The sequence below is a fragment of the Littorina saxatilis genome, unplaced genomic scaffold, assembly GCF_037325665.1.
Source record: "Littorina saxatilis isolate snail1 unplaced genomic scaffold, US_GU_Lsax_2.0 scaffold_371, whole genome shotgun sequence".
Classification (NCBI taxonomy): Eukaryota; Metazoa; Mollusca; class Gastropoda; order Littorinimorpha; family Littorinidae; genus Littorina; species Littorina saxatilis.
In genome coordinates this window covers 86,975-102,271 of record NW_027126907.1, presented here as the reverse complement: position 1 = coordinate 102,271, position 15,297 = coordinate 86,975, and the positions used below count along the sequence as shown (strand labels likewise).

Here is a 15,297-nt window from a genome sequence, read left to right as displayed (position 1 = left end):
TAAGAAACTTTCTAACACGTAAAACAAAAGAGACCCCAAATGCCTGTGTTTTGAGCAAGATGGCATTTTGATACACAGCCGACCCCAAATGACTGTAAAACCACCTATGTGTGTGTGTGTGTGTGTGTGTGTGTGTGTGTGTGTGTGTGTGTGTGTGTGTGTGTGTGTCGGTCATTAAATTTGTGTACTAACCACCTTTTTTTTTGCATTAAATATAATTCTTCTACCTGGAGCGACGTAGCAACTCACATTTTTCCAGACTCTTTGTCACCACAAGCTCACATTTTTCCACACTCTTTGCCACCACAAGCTCACATTTTTCCAGACTCTTTGCCACCACAAGCTCACATTTTTCCAGACTCTTTGCCACCACAAGCTCCCATTTTTCCAGACTCTTTGTCACCACAAGCTCACATTTTTCCAGACTCTTTGTCACCTCAAGCTCACATTTTTCCAGACTCTTTGCCACCACAAGCTCACATTTTTCCAGACTCTTTGCCACCACAAGCTCACATTTTTCCAGACTCTTTGTCACCTCAAGTTCACATTTTTCCAGACTCTTTGCCACCACAAGCTCACATTTTTCCAGACTCTTTGCCACCACAAGCTCACATTTTTCCAGACTCTTTGTCACCACAAGCTCGACGGGCGCAGTGGCGTGGTGGTAAGACGTCGGCCTCCTAATCGGGAGGTCGTGAGTTCGAATCCCGGTCGCTGCCGCCTGGTGGGTTAAGAGTGGAGATTTTTCCGATCTCCCAGGTCAACTTATGTGCAGACCTGCTTGTGACTTAACCCCCTTCGTGTGTACACGCAAGCACGAGACCAAGTGCGCACGGAAAAGATCCTGTAATCCATGTCAGAGTTCGGTGGGTTATAGAAACACAAAAATACCCAGCATGCCTCCCCCGAAATCGGCGTATGGCTGCCTGAATGGCGGGGTAAAAAAACGGTCATACACGTAAAAATCCACTCGTGCTAAAAACATGAGTGAACGTGGGAGTCTAAGCCCATGAACGAAGAAGAAGAAGAAGACCACAAGCTCACATTTTTCCAGACTCTTTGCCACCACAAGCTCACATTTTTCCAGACTCTTTGCCACCACAAGCTCACATTTTTCCAGACTCTTTGCGACCACAAGCTCACATTTTTCCAGACTCTTTGCCACCACAAGCTCACATTTTTCCAGACTCTTTGCCACCACAAGCTCACATTTTTCCAGACTCTTTGCCACCACAAGCTCACATTTTCCCAGACTCTTTGCCACCACAAGCTCACATTTTCCAGAATCTTTGCCACCACAAGCTCACATTTTTCCAGACTCTTTGCCATCACAAGCTCACATTTTTCCAGACTCTTTGCCACCACAAGCTCACATTTTTCCAGACTCTCTGCCACCACAAGCTCACATTTTTCCAGACTCTTTGCCACCACAAGCTCACATTTTTCCAGACTCTTTGCCACCACAAGCTCACATTCATATTACGCCTGTCGTAAAACACAAACGACAGCGAAGGGTCGGCGGAACCAACCCTTGTACCCCGATTCAAAGCAAGGGAGCTAAGCGAGGTTCAAAGTTTTTCTTCAAGCGCTTCCCATATCAAGAGTTTACCTCCCTTCAGCCATCTCGCTGCTCACTGTCACGATCCTTCCGATGAGTATGGAGCTGTCTGGTAGTTTTCTGGGAATCACTGTAAAGAAACCCACTCACACACGCGCGCGCGTGTTCACAAACGCACACACATACATACACACACACACACACACACACACACACACACACACACACACACACACACACACACACACACCCGCGCTCGGGCACCCCCCCCTCCCCCTCACCCCCCACCCCCCCCCCCCACACACACACACTCGCACGTACACACGGACGCATACACATAAACACACACACAGGCATACGGACACGCACGCACTCACACAGATATACACAAATACGCATATACAATTACAAGCACACACACACACACACACAAACAAACACACAAACACACACACACACACACACACACACACACACACACACACACACACACACACATACACAGTCATAGTTTAAGCCGAACATGACGCCATCGAAGGCAATCATCCAAGAAATGAGAAAATAACTTGGGATTCCATTTGGAAGACTTCTAGCGCGCGTGTTTGTGTGTGTGTGTGTGTGTGTGTGTGTGTGTGTGTGTGTATGCGCGTGTATGTGTGTGTGTGTGTGTGTGTGCGTGCGTGTGTGTGTGTGTGTGTGTGTGTGTGGGGGGGGGTGCGTGTGTGTGTGTGTTAAAAAAACCTCTTACACTTTGTTCACTCTCGTTATCAGTAGACTGGGTTTAAAACTTAGCACAGGTGCATTATTGCAAACAAGGTCGAAGTATTTATTTTTCCTCGTATGGCCTTGGAAAACAGAACCATTGCACCAGCCGTGTAAACGCAGGCACTTGTAGGAACATTTGGATAATGATTAATTGATTGTTCGGCTGATTGATTGATTGTTTGATTGGTTGATTGATCTTTTGGCTGATTGAGCGGTTGAGCGATTGAGTTTGTGACTGGTTGCATTGATGGGGAAAATAACTGAAGAGAAGTCGTGCTGGAAACACAATTTGACAGAAAACAGGCATCATATGAATGAGAAAAAGTCGCACATTGACCATTTCACAATTCAAACTCCTGTTAGAAGACCTGATATGTAAAAACAAAAAACAAAACAAAACAAAAAAACTGACAAGCCTTCTGTCCTTGCGTGATATTTTGTCGTGCATTCTTTCTCATCTGACTGACTCGTAACTACACTCATGCCTGGTCCAAACGCTGTACAGTGAAACCCTGACTCGTAACTACACTCATGCCTGGTCCAAACGCTGTACAGTGGAACCTTGACTCGTAACTACACTCGTGCCTGGTCCAAACGCTGTACAGTGAAACCCTGACTCGTAACTACACTCATGCCTGGTCCAAACACTGTACAGTGAAACCCTGACTCGTAACTACACTCAAGCCTGGTCCAAACGCTGTACAGTGAAACCCTGACTCGTAACTACACTCATGCCTGGTCCAAACGCTGTACAGTGGAACCTTGACTCGTAACTACACTCATGCCTGGTCCAAACGCTGTACAGTAAATCCCTGACTCGTAACTACACTCATGCCTGGTCCAAACGCTGTACAGTGGAACCCCCCTTTTAAGACCTTAAAAAATCTAAAATAATCAGGTCTTAAAGAGGAGGGAGTCTTAAAATGGGGGTAAATTGTACAGCAGTTATGAACAGAAAACCGGCACGGTTGGCCTAGTGGTAAGGCGTCCGCCCCGTGATCGGGAGGTCGTGGGTTCGAACCCCGGCCGGGTCATACCTAAGACTTTAAAATTGGCAATCTAGTAGCTGCTCCGCCTGGCGTCTGGCATTATGGGGTTAGTGCTAGGACTGGTTGGTCCGGTGTCAGAATAATGTGACTGGGTGAGACATGAAGCCTGTGCTGCGACTTCTGTCTTGTGTGTGGCGCACGTTATATGTCAAAGCAGCACCGCCCTGATATGGCCCTTCGTGGTCGGCTGGGCGTTAAACAAACAAACAAACAAACAATTATAAGTACAAGCTGGTAGCAATCGAACATGTAGCAATAGTACAACAAAAATATGTTCAGAATATACAATGCACAGCATATCTTTGGCGTAATACTAAGTGTGGTAAATCAAAACGCGTTAAACTACTCAAACATCCAATCTGAAACCAAACAACTGTCGGCTGTTCGGGTGTTTAACCAGGTGACCCAACCCCTGCCAAGTTCAAATAACAAGAAGCCCTAAAAAATTTTGTGCATCTTTCGTCGCTAGATCAAGGTATTTAAATATTGTGACTCTTGAGGACAGGTATACAGTCACGTGTGACTGCTGTGTCCACCACTAATGGTCGAAAAGATTCGAGGCTTGGCACAAGCATCGTCCAAACACAGGTATTCGAGGGCTTATGCTGTAACATGACAACGCACCTGTGTATAGTGCCTTTGCGACAACAGATTAAATTACATATCTTTACCCAACTCACATATAGCAATTAACAAGTCAAGTCAAGTCAAGTTTTATTCCGATAAAACCCCGTGAGGGTACATGGAAAATTAAAAAACACAATAAAAACACATTTCATTCAACACCAAATAAAAGGAACTAAAACAAAAAGAAATCAGACTATGTACAGAAAAGGGAGTTGAGGGGTGAGGGAGAGCAAAAACAATACAAGAAACAATTCAACAATAATAATAATAATAAATAATAATAATAATAATAATAATAATAATAATAATAATAATAATAAAACACACAAAGTAATTACATACATTTCTTTACTATGGGAAATGGGGGGAAGGGGGAGGGGGGGGTGATGGGTGAGTTAACATAAGGACAAAGATACTATTACAAACAACACAAAACAGATAACGGAGTATAAAGCTAAAAGAGAATTAAATTTTACTCGCTTCTCAAACAGTCCATGACAAGTGTCATGAACTTTGCGAGTTTTAGCAATAAACTCTTTTTTGTAGTGGAAAAAAGCTCTCTGAATTTAACTGAATTGGGGCGGGCATAATAATAGCACCGTAACAACTGTTTTCTATAATTGGTAAAAAAAGGACATACAAAAATATAATGGAACTCGTCCCCAAGGTCACCTGATGAACATTTGTGACAGATTCTGTCTTGTCTGGGAATACTAAGAGTCCTACCTTTTTGTATAGGCAATTTATGATTCAGTGTTCTAAATTTTAAAACAGCGTTTGCTAAATTAACCGGCAGGATGGACAAGTACTTTTCAAACTCAAAATTCTCTTTATACATTCTATAATTATAATAAAACTCATTGTTATTTATTTCTGAATGCCAGGTTTGGACAAATTGGTCTTGTAGCCTATTTTTCATCAGTGCTTTGAAAGTATTAAAATAACCACCATCCGTTACATTATCGATAGTTTGATTGTGCCAAAAATCACTAAAGCCTAACTCATTTAGAACACCATGGACAGAAAGCAAAAATTTTGACTTGTATACACCAGATTCATACATTTTAAACAAAAAACGATATGTCACACAAGAAAGTTTGTCAGAACCATTTGAAAATGCAAGTTTGTACCAAAAATTCAACATACGACATTTCGCTTGAATACTTACAGGGAACTGACCTAATTCACCCAAAACCATGTTTGTTGGTGTTGATTTGCCAACTTTCAAAATCATCTTAAAAAATCGTATCTGTAATTTGTTAGCTAGATCAGACATGTAAGGGCACCATACTTCAGAACCGTAAAGTAAAATAGGGACCACAGTTTTTTCAAAGAGGTCAATTTGGACATCAAGAGGCAAAAACAGTTTTCTAGTTTTACGTAATAAAGCAAACATGGCCTTGGAGGCACGGTCATACAAATTCTTCTGTGCAACAGTAAATTTACCATTGTAGCTAAATTTAATACCCAGGTATTGAAAATCATACACAATATCAAGTTTCCGACCATTGAATGTAAATGTCGGAACTTTTCTTACTTTCCCTCTTGAGAAAATCATTACTTTTGTTTTAGTTACATTCAATTTCAAAAACCAATCTTTACAATATCTGTCCATAATATCTAGAGCAATCTGCAAGGATTCTGGCGATTCAGCAAAAATAACCGTATCGTCAGCATACAACAAAATGAACAACCCATACAGAACGTTAATATCACTGTTGTCACAGTTTACATTTTCGGATTCACGTCCTAAGGTATTTAGAGCTGACTCCCGATCAAAATAATTCTTCAGATCGTTTAAATATACGGAAAAAAGCAGGGGAGACAAGTTCTCACCTTGTCTCACACCGGCAGAACAAGAAAAAAAGTCAGACAACTTAGTGTTCCACTGTACACAGGACTTAGCTTTAGAGTACATATCTTGAACAATCGTCAACATCTTACCACGCACACCACAATTTAACAATTTCTGCCACAAAAAAGAGCGGTTAACAAGGTCAAAAGCCTTTTCATAGTCAACAAAAACACAGTACAATCTCTTCTTTTTAGACAGGAAAAAGTCTATTATAGCATTCAGGGTAAAAATATGATCAGTCACACTATGGTCGGAACGAAAACCTGCTTGTTCTTCACCAATAGTGTTATTGGCATCAAAAAAATGAGTAAGGCGGTTGTTTAACAGACAGGTGAAAGCTTTTCCAAAACAGCTCAGGATGGAAATACCTCTATAGTTATTAGGATCATCCTTACTACCCTTATTCTTGAAAAGGGGCTTAATGACACCAATAGTCCAATCTTCGGGTACTTTGCCGGATACAAGGACTAAATTAAAAAACTTAGTAATAACTGACAAGAGATCTGCTGAAACATTCTTCAAAAATTCATTTGTTATAGTGTCTAAGCCACAAGCTTTATTATTTTTTAAGTTTCTGAGAGCAATTTTAACCTCTTCCTCAGTAAACAAGTCATTTAGTAAATATGTATCTATAGAAAAGGTACTTTGATCATTTTGCTGATCTGCAGAATTAGCATCATTGTCATCTGTCTTACCAAGACGTTTAAAATGCTCAAAAAATGCATCACAGGATACTTTAGCATATGTTTCTCTCTTGTCTTGGCTACAACCATTTATTATCTTCCAAAATGCCTTAGGATCAGAAAATTTTAAACTTGATATTTTCTTCATAAATTTTGATTTGTATTTTTTAAACGATACTCTAAGCTGCTTTTTGTATGCTTTACTTGCTCTGGATAGGTTATCTTTAGAAACTCTATTCCTAAGACGTCTCGCATTATTTTTTGCGTTAAAAAATTCTCTACGACTTTTCTCACATTGGGAATCAAACCAAGGGAAGTTATCATTTTTCCTTTTTTTTAGTACAAGGTTTACCTTTTCTAGTGTTGTTCTTCAGAAGTCCAATATCCGAGGCAGCGTTTTTCATAATATCACAAATCTGAGAACAAAACTGGTCAATCTGAAGTTGCGACAATACACTGACATCATCTAGTTGTGCAGATAAAGTACAATCCAATTGTCTAATAATCTCATCTGCTTCTTTTAACTGCTCAGCAAATTTAATTTTACTGTCATCGAACCATTTCGGCCTGCCTACAAAATCAGAACTTTGTGTTTGTTCACAAGAAGAGTCACTTGCTTCCAAATTATCGTGATTTGAAAAGCCGAAGACAACAGAGATCGGGCAATGGATATCAGAATACAACTCACAGAAGTCAAGTACACAAAAATCAACAATAGTATTGATCAATGACACTGAAGCAATAACATAGTCTACCACACTACTTTCCTTGGATGTACATTTTCTGCTATTATCTGGTAGGCCTATGCGGCCGTTAATTATAAACGCGTCCATTGTTTTACAAAAATCCAACAATGCAAAGCCCATATTGTTTGTACCATTGTCATCAGACAACCGATCAGGCAACGGTGAAAAAACACAAGAATTATCGTCAACATCAACAAGATCGTCTTCGACATATTCACTGATAGAGCCAGTTCTGGCATTAAAATCGCCCAGCAGACAAAACATGTCAACATGCAAATTTACAATGTCGTTTTCAACCATGGCAAAAGAGTTCCTGTCAAAATAATCTGATCCCTCAGGAGGGAAATACACACACCCAAAAAGAACTTCATGGCCTAAGACACGTCGGTCAAGCTTAAAATATAAGACATCATTACAAAGTTCATGGTCGACAAAGCGATAGTTACAGGCAACAGCATCGTCAATGCAAGATTTTCTGTCAGAAGAATCAATAACTGTGACAAATTCAAGAAAACAGTTTTTGATGCATAACATAATTCCCCCAGATTTTCTTTTGAATTTTGAACGATTTTTATAAAACACAGTAAAACCAGGGATATTAATGCGGTCAAAATTATCCAGTTTACTTTCCGAAATTGCAACAATGTCATACTTAGTCAACAGCTCTAAGAAATCAGGACTTAAAAGTTTACTTATGATGCCACAAACATTTAGTGCAATGCAGTTTAGTTTGGAGGAGCTTTGTTTGGATGGGCCTGCATGTGTGCTCTGTGATTTTCTCTTGTTCTGTGCTGGAGCTGTGTTGCGCTGACCTACTAAACCTGTGTCTGTTGTGTTATCGGCAGTGTGTGTATCAACAAAGAATGCGTCAATAGAGCGTGCACGTGACACGGCGTGTAACTGGGTCAAGGGGTCAATGAGTGCGTCTGCTGTACAGATTTTGGTAGAAGGTGTATCATGTGAAATTGCAACATCATCATTAGCGACATCACAGTAATCATCATCAACGACATCACAATAATTACAAGTAACCTCATCACGTGAGACAGCGCCGCTACCAACAATATTATTATCAATCCTATCATCATCACGAAAAAACACATCACAAGAAGCAGGATCATTATCAACAGTGGCAGCATAATCATCACAAGAAGCTACAACACAACTGGCGTGAGGCTGTGACTGGGTCACAGGGTCAATGGAACAAACATGTGAAGCAGTACAAGTACTACTGACAAAAGGGGGTGTGTCTATACAACTGGCGTGAGGCTGTGACTGGGTCACAGGGTCAATGGAACAAACATGTGAAGCAGTACAAGTACTACTGACAAAAGGGGGTGTGTCTATACAACTGGCGTGAGGCTGTGACTGGGTCACAGGGTCAATGGAACAAACATGTGAAGCAGTACAAGTACTACTGACAAAAGGGGGGGTGTCTATACAACTGGCGTGAGGCTGTGACTGGGTCACAGGGTCAATGGAACAAACATGTGAAGCAGTACAAGTACTACTGACAAAAGGGGGTGTGTCTATACAACTGGCGTGAGGCTGTGACTGGGTCACAGGGTCAATGGAACAAACATGTGAAGCAGTACAAGTACTACTGACAAAAGGGGGTGTGTCTATACAACTGGCGTGAGGCTGTGACTGGGTCACAGGGTCAATGGAACAAACATGTGAAGCAGTACAAGTACTACTGACAAAAGGGGGTGTGTCTATGTAACTGGAGCGAGGCTGTGACTGGGTCACAGGGTCAATGGAACAAACATGTGAAGCAGTACAAGTACTACTGACAAAAGGGGGTGTGTCTATGTAACTGGAGCGAGGCTGTGACTGGGTCACAGGGTCAATGGAACAAACACGTGAAGCAGTACAAGTACTACTGACAAAAGGGGGTGTGTCTATGCAACTGGAGCGAGGTTGAGACTGGGTCACAGAGTCAATGGAACAGACACAGGGAATGTTACAAGCAGGCACCACATCACATAAATTAACATTTTCATTTTCAACCACGTGCATTGAGGCAAGGGCCTCCACTGGTGCTGTTTGCACCTCACAGTTCACAGTTTGGTTTGTGACCTTGGGGTTACTGGTAGAGCTTGAAAAGGGACAATAAAAAGGTACATAAAAAGATGAATAAAAAGAAACATAAAAACTAGACAAAAAAGTTTGATTAAAATCAGAAACAAAAAGGTCAGAGAGTGAGGGGCTGACGGAAGAACACTTCACCCCCACAGCATGCTACTCAGAGTTATCGTCATCAATGTCTGCAGTGCTCCAGTCCTCAAGACCGAGCGCGACATAGTCCACACTGTCAAAACCGACCAAGAACAGGTCGTCTGGTGTCTCAACCACCATGGGCCTTTCTGTAGGCTGTCTCTGTTTGTCATTGTCTCTTTCAGCTTCATTGTCACTTTTGTCATCATCAGCTCTGGGAGGTGCAGTCTTTGAACAGTAAATTTTACCTTCTTTCGTCCACACACGATGAAACCTCCCAGAGTTCTTCAAGAACTGCCTCAGCCTATTTCTAAGTGGAGTGAGGTCATCGAAGATGGAGACATCTTTCGCCACTGCCTTGTCCTTCAGGTTCTTGCGGGCCATCATCACCTCTCTCTTCTTCCGCCTGGAGACGAATCTGGCAAGGACGTGGCGCTGCTTACCCCTCTTCCCCGTTCTGTGGACTGCAGCCAGGTCACTGGCGTCAACACTGACACCAGTTGCTCTCAACAGCTCGAGGACTTTCTGCTCAGTATCCTCTTCACGCTCCTCTTTCAGACCCACAATACGCACCGATTCCCGCCTTGTGTATTGCTCAAGACGGTCGTTCTCGTACTTCAGGGTGAGAGTGTGTGAGCGTAGTTTGTTCACCTGTTCACTTTCACTGTGACGTAGGTTGGCTGGTTTGAGGGCATTTCGGACCACTTCCCCCACAGCTGCAGCGATGCTCTCTATCACAAGCGGCAGAATGTGTTGCAGGAGGACTGTCATCATTGGGTCGATCTTGGGGCCACTGTCAGTGTCACCACTGTTGCTGTTGCTGCTCTCACCTCCGCTACCACAACCACCAAACACATTGGCCTCCTTCAGTCTCTGGTTCAAGCGTGCCATTATCGTAGCCTGAATGTCAGGAATGTCACTGCTTTCACACTGCTTTGATGCAGGCGACTTCTGAGTAGAGCGTAAATTCATTGAGGTTCGATTATTCTTTCCCCCTTTCGGCTTCGGCATTTTGACACGGATGTCATGCGCACACACAACCAAGATGGCACTGGTCGCTCACTTGAGCAAAACACACAAAAAGCAGAAATACAAGTCCTGCAGAGGGTAACTTCGCTCAGAATGTCCGTAATTACTTGCTGTTGTCACTAGGCTACTAGCCCACACACATAATTCGGCAGAATCATCGCTAAAACACGGATTATTGTCACTTTCGGTTGGAGCGCTGATTAGGTGCGTCTTCATCGATCAGGGGAAGCAACTCAGTGGTGGTAACGCTGTACGCGTCCCCTTGGTAACAAGGGAGACCACTCTAAAAAAGAGTGACCAATCCCATAAGGCCAGACCAATAACCGGTCCGACTTCCGTATGCGTGCGCACACGCCGCCATTTGTATCATTCTCACTCAGCGTTCTAAGTGAACTGGTCGCTCTCTAAGTACGCTCCGGCTGTTTTCAGCTTTACTCCTGAGTCTTCGACTTTGGCTTCTCCCCTTGGTCGCCGCCTAAGCTTTACACCTGTACCTATGCTGTGTGGTGAGATCTTTCTGATTTTGTTGTAACTTTAGCGACGTTTTGTCGCTTGTCTGAACTTGTGAAATTTTTCTTTTGCCATGGCTGAGGCTGCGCTCATAGATAGCGCTAAGAAGAAGCTTAGTTCGAGGCAGGTACCTGATGCTACTCCTACTAAGAAAGGTTCGAAGAAGAATAAGGGTGCAGGAAATTCCGTGTCTTTATCTTCAGAGCCGTCTTCTGTTAAATATCCCGTTTTGGCAGATGTACAAGCAGCCTCCGGTCAGACTATTTTATCTTCAGACAAAGGTAGTCTTTCGGGTTTAGCCCATACTGAGTCTGGTACTCCGCTTTGCCCTGGGTTAGCACCCACTGATGTAGCTTCGTTGTTACTGACACTTAGTGCGCAGGTTTCGACTTTAGCGTCAGAATTGTCTTCTACTCGGGAGGAACTGCGTTCGCTCCCTTCCGGTGTTTCAGATGTTTTCTCTCTAGCCAAGATCCGACATTCTCCTTTTGCTACTGCTTCGACTTCCGCTCAGGCTTCAGCGACCGTGACTCGGGCTGATGTCCACGCCTCGCCGGACGGTGGGGTCGCTTGGTGTCTCTGCTGAACGCGCGCGCCAAAGGTATGTCTAAACCGCAAGTAGCTAGGTTCTCTAGCGAAAGCGGTGTGCGAGCTCAGGAGGCAGTAAAGCGCTATAGTAGCCTTGAAAGTCCCGATGAGCAGCGAAAGGATGTCGGGCTCCGACCCTCTCTTTATGAGAATTTCGGGGAGTCTCTTCGTCCTCTTCCGCCCGGCGGGCAGGAAGTAGTCGGTCAAGCTGATGCTTGGATGGACCACGGGTGTCTGTCTGAGGGTCAGCCTCCTGGGTGCGATTTCGAGCAGGAGGATGTGACTGATGAGGGTGCTGCCTCTGTGGTGGAGGACACCCAACTGAATCTGCCCGCTAGGTTGTCAGCTGCGGTAGCGCTGGCGGCCGAAACGGCGTTCAGGTACTTCCCGGAAGGGGTGGTGACGGACAAGGCTAAGCTTCCGCCACCTCTTTCGGCTTTCGATGATTTCCGGAGTGCGAAGGAGCAAAAATCTCGCTTCCGTTTCCGGGAATCGTCAACCGTTGCCTATGAAATGGCAAGCGTTCTGGGTGGGAGGCGTAAGCCGGCGGTTCCTCTGTTGTCTCAACATGGCGAGGCCCCGGATGATGTTATGTTCGGGCTGTTTCCGGTGGTCCGAAATTCAAGCTGAACCCACAGCCTGTCAATCTCATTGACTCTTTTGCTCTGCCTTCGGGTGTACTTCCGGTTACACCGGAACTCGCGGCATTGAGAGAAGACGGTTACAGTAAAGAAAGGGTGGTCCCTTACACTGAGTCTTCTCTGGCAGCCTTGGAGGAGACTGGGAGATCTTTGCTTGAACTCACTTCTGTGTCTGAGTCATTGCAAAGATCGCTGTCCAGATCTATTGCCTCATCGCTTGACCCTTTTGAGTTTCGCTTTGACGCGTCTCCGGCAGATGCCACTACTCTTCTGACTACACTGGCTAGGATAACCAGAGAGCAGATGTCGTTGTCCGCCAGGCTTTATACTCACGCTGTACACTCCAGGAGATCAGCCTTTCTGGCAGGGTCCAGGTTTAGGGACAACGCTACCATTGAGAGTTTGAAGATCTCTCCCTTTTCCGAGGGTTCGCTGTTAGGGCAATCTTCTCTTGACGCTCTCCAGAAGGAGACACAGGACGCGCGTGACGTCGCGATCGCTCGTATTGCTTTGCAGGGTTTACAAAAACCTCAGGGCAAACCGCAGACGCAGGGTCAACCTTCAGCCAAGCCTCAGACTTCCACGTCTGGCGGCGGGAAGGCCCAGAAACAATCTTTCTCCTCAAGGGGTAGGGGCCGCGGAGCTCCTTACCCTAAGAGGGGCCAATCGTTTGGTGGTTCCAGGGGGTCGGGGCGCAAGCCTCACCCCCATTGACCCCCCCCCCCCCCCCGAACAGCACATCCTGGTAGCCCCCGCGCTTGTTGTAGCGGGCGGCCCGTCCAGGGCCCTAACTTCCTGGCTGCAACTAGTGGACAGCAAGTGGGTTGCTGGGATAGTGCGTTCGGGGTTCCGGCTTCTCTGGTCAGGGCAGAAGGCTTCCCTGGTCAGGATAATCCCGCCCTGCAGGGCTCCAAAGGATCAGGAGGCACGGGATGCCGTTCAGAAGGAAGTAACCGCTCTTCTGCTCAAGGGAGCTATAGAAGAGGTCTTGGATCCACGGTCTCCGGGGTTTTACGGCAGACCTTTCGTTGTGCCGAAAGCCTCGGGGGCTTGGAGGCCTGTGCTAGATCTTTCTCCCCTGAACAAGTTTCTGCGGGTAATCAAATTTACCATGGAAACTCCAACATCAGTTCGGGAGGCTTTACGTCCGGGGGATTGGGCGACGTCGGTCGACTTAACAGACGCCTACTTTCACGTCCTCATACATGTCACAGACAGGAAGTGGCTTCGCTTCCCTTGGGGCGGCAAGGCTTACCAGTTCAGGGCTCAGCCGTTTGGCCTGTCGCTAGCCCCCTGGATTTTCACGATGGTTGTCAGGCAGCTTTGTGCTCTGTTGAGACAGGAGGGCATCCGTCTCAGAGCTTACCTAGACGATTGGCTAATCCTTCACCAGGACAGGTACCTTTGCGAAGCTCATACGCAGAGGGTCCTAAGCCAGGCTGCGCAACTGGGCTTCTCAGTCAATCTGACAAAATCGGAGTTGGAACCATCCCAGAAGTTTTCCTACTTGGGCATGGAGTTCGACACTCTTCGCTGGTCTGTCCGTCCGTCTCAGAGGCGGATCGACAAGCTTCAGAACCAGATTCGTTCTCTCTACGGAGAGAATCATGCCAGCGCACGGGTTCTGACTTCGGTTCTGGGTCAGATGGAATCCATGGCTTCTCTTATTCCGCTAGGCAGGGTTCACAAGAGGCCTTTTCAGGCCTCCCTGCAGTCAAGGTGGGATCAGACATCCCAGGACTGGAATGTTCAGATCGCACTGGGAACTTGGTTTCAGCAGACCACGAGTGTGTGGCTCCTTCCGGATTTGTTTCTAGGGGTTCCCATTGTTCGCCCACCGCCCGAGAGAGAGCTGTTTACGGACGCATCTCTGACAGGGTGGGGTGCTCATCTGGACGAGCACATGGTTTCAGGGATTTGGGATTGCACTCAGGCCTCCCTGCATATCAATGTGCTGGAGTTGGAGGCTGTTTCCTTGGCTCTTCTAGCGTTCAAGCCTTTGCGGGAGGGCAGTCATGTCCGTCTTCACACCGACAACATGTCTGTCGCGTCGTATGTGAACAAACAGGGGGGGACACGGTCTCCCAGTCTATCCGACAGCGCATGCCGCATTTTGAGGTGGTGTCACGCCCAGCACATTCTGTTGTCAGCAGTGTACTTGAAAGGCAGCCTGAACGTCCTTGCCGACACGCTGAGCAGAGGGGACAGGATTGTTCACTCGGAGTGGACTCTCTCACACCAGTCCTTGCATCGTCTTTGGTCGCAGATCGACAAGCCCATGATAGACCTCTTTGCGACGAGGTTTTCGGCGAGACTTCCTCTCTTCGTATCCCCCTTCCCGGATCCTCTGGCTTGGAAGGTGAATGCGCTGGAGATAGATTGGACAAATCTACCAGCGTACGCTTTCCCTCCTTTCTGCCTTCTGGGCAAAGTCCTCAGGAAAGTGGACTTGGAGAAACCGGCGCTGGTTCTGGTCGCTCGTCTTTGGCCAAGCCAGCACTGGTTTCCCGATCTACTGCGTCTAGCAGTTCGGCCCCCGATCCCCCTCGCCCTGAAAAGAGGAGATCTCGTGCAGCCTCGGTCAGGCGTCCAGCACGAGAATCCACAGGTCTTGAGCCTACACGCGTGGATTCTGTCCGAAGCGCTTTGCGTAGGGCGGGGGCCTCTACCTCTACACTGAAATTCGTTGGCCATGCTCATAGGAAGTCTACCTCTTCAGTTTACTCCTCCCACTGGGCAGCTTGGTCTAGGTGGTGCTCGCTTAATGGGGTTAAGCCTCTTTCACCTAGATCAATTCAAGTAGCCAACCACCTTTCTTGGTTGGCAGATCAGGGAGCTTCTCCCTCTTCTCTTAGGGTTCGGAGGTCCGCGATCTCTTCGACTCTCTCACAACTCAGACACAAGATTTCACTCGGTGGAGTGATTGCTAGCGTTATCAAGGGTGCTTCCCTTTCAGCGGCTCGTTCTAAGTCGCTTCTACCTGCGTGGGATTTATTTTTGGTCTTGCGGTATTTGGCCTCGGAGGAGTT

The 15,297-nt window shown here is 45.9% G+C and overlaps 2 protein-coding genes across 2 annotated transcripts; one reads left to right on the top strand and one right to left on the bottom strand.

Annotated features, from left to right (window-relative positions):
* Nucleotides 1-223: 223 nt before the first annotated feature.
* On the bottom strand, nt 224-1,329 carry LOC138955404 (uncharacterized). Its single transcript, XM_070327016.1, has 2 exons — nt 1,276-1,329; nt 224-592 (listed from the first exon to the last, which is right to left on the bottom strand). Exons 1-2 carry the CDS (start codon nt 1,327-1,329, stop codon nt 224-226), a joined length of 423 nt encoding a protein of 140 aa, XP_070183117.1.
* Nucleotides 1,330-11,642: 10,313 nt separating this feature from the next.
* Nucleotides 11,643-14,948, top strand: LOC138955402 (uncharacterized). Its single transcript, XM_070327015.1, has 3 exons — nt 11,643-12,156; nt 12,636-12,896; nt 13,135-14,948. Exons 1-3 carry the CDS (start codon nt 11,643-11,645, stop codon nt 14,946-14,948), a joined length of 2,589 nt encoding a protein of 862 aa, XP_070183116.1.
* The last annotated feature ends 349 nt before the right edge of the window (nt 14,949-15,297 follow it).

Coding starts and splice junctions, on each gene's coding strand:
- LOC138955404 (XM_070327016.1), bottom strand. CDS start 1,329: ATGGCAAAGAGTCTGGAAAAATGTGAGCTTGTGGTGGCAAAGATTCTG. Junction 593..1,275: donor TGGCAAAGATTCTGGAAAAT/GTGAGCTTGTGG, acceptor GTGGTGGCAAAG/AGTCTGGAAAAATGTGAGCT.
- LOC138955402 (XM_070327015.1), top strand. CDS start 11,643: ATGTCTAAACCGCAAGTAGCTAGGTTCTCTAGCGAAAGCGGTGTGCGA. Junction 12,157..12,635: donor TGAAATGGCAAGCGTTCTGG/GTGGGAGGCGTA, acceptor CCTTTCTGGCAG/GGTCCAGGTTTAGGGACAAC. Junction 12,897..13,134: donor ACAATCTTTCTCCTCAAGGG/GTAGGGGCCGCG, acceptor TTCTCTGGTCAG/GGCAGAAGGCTTCCCTGGTC.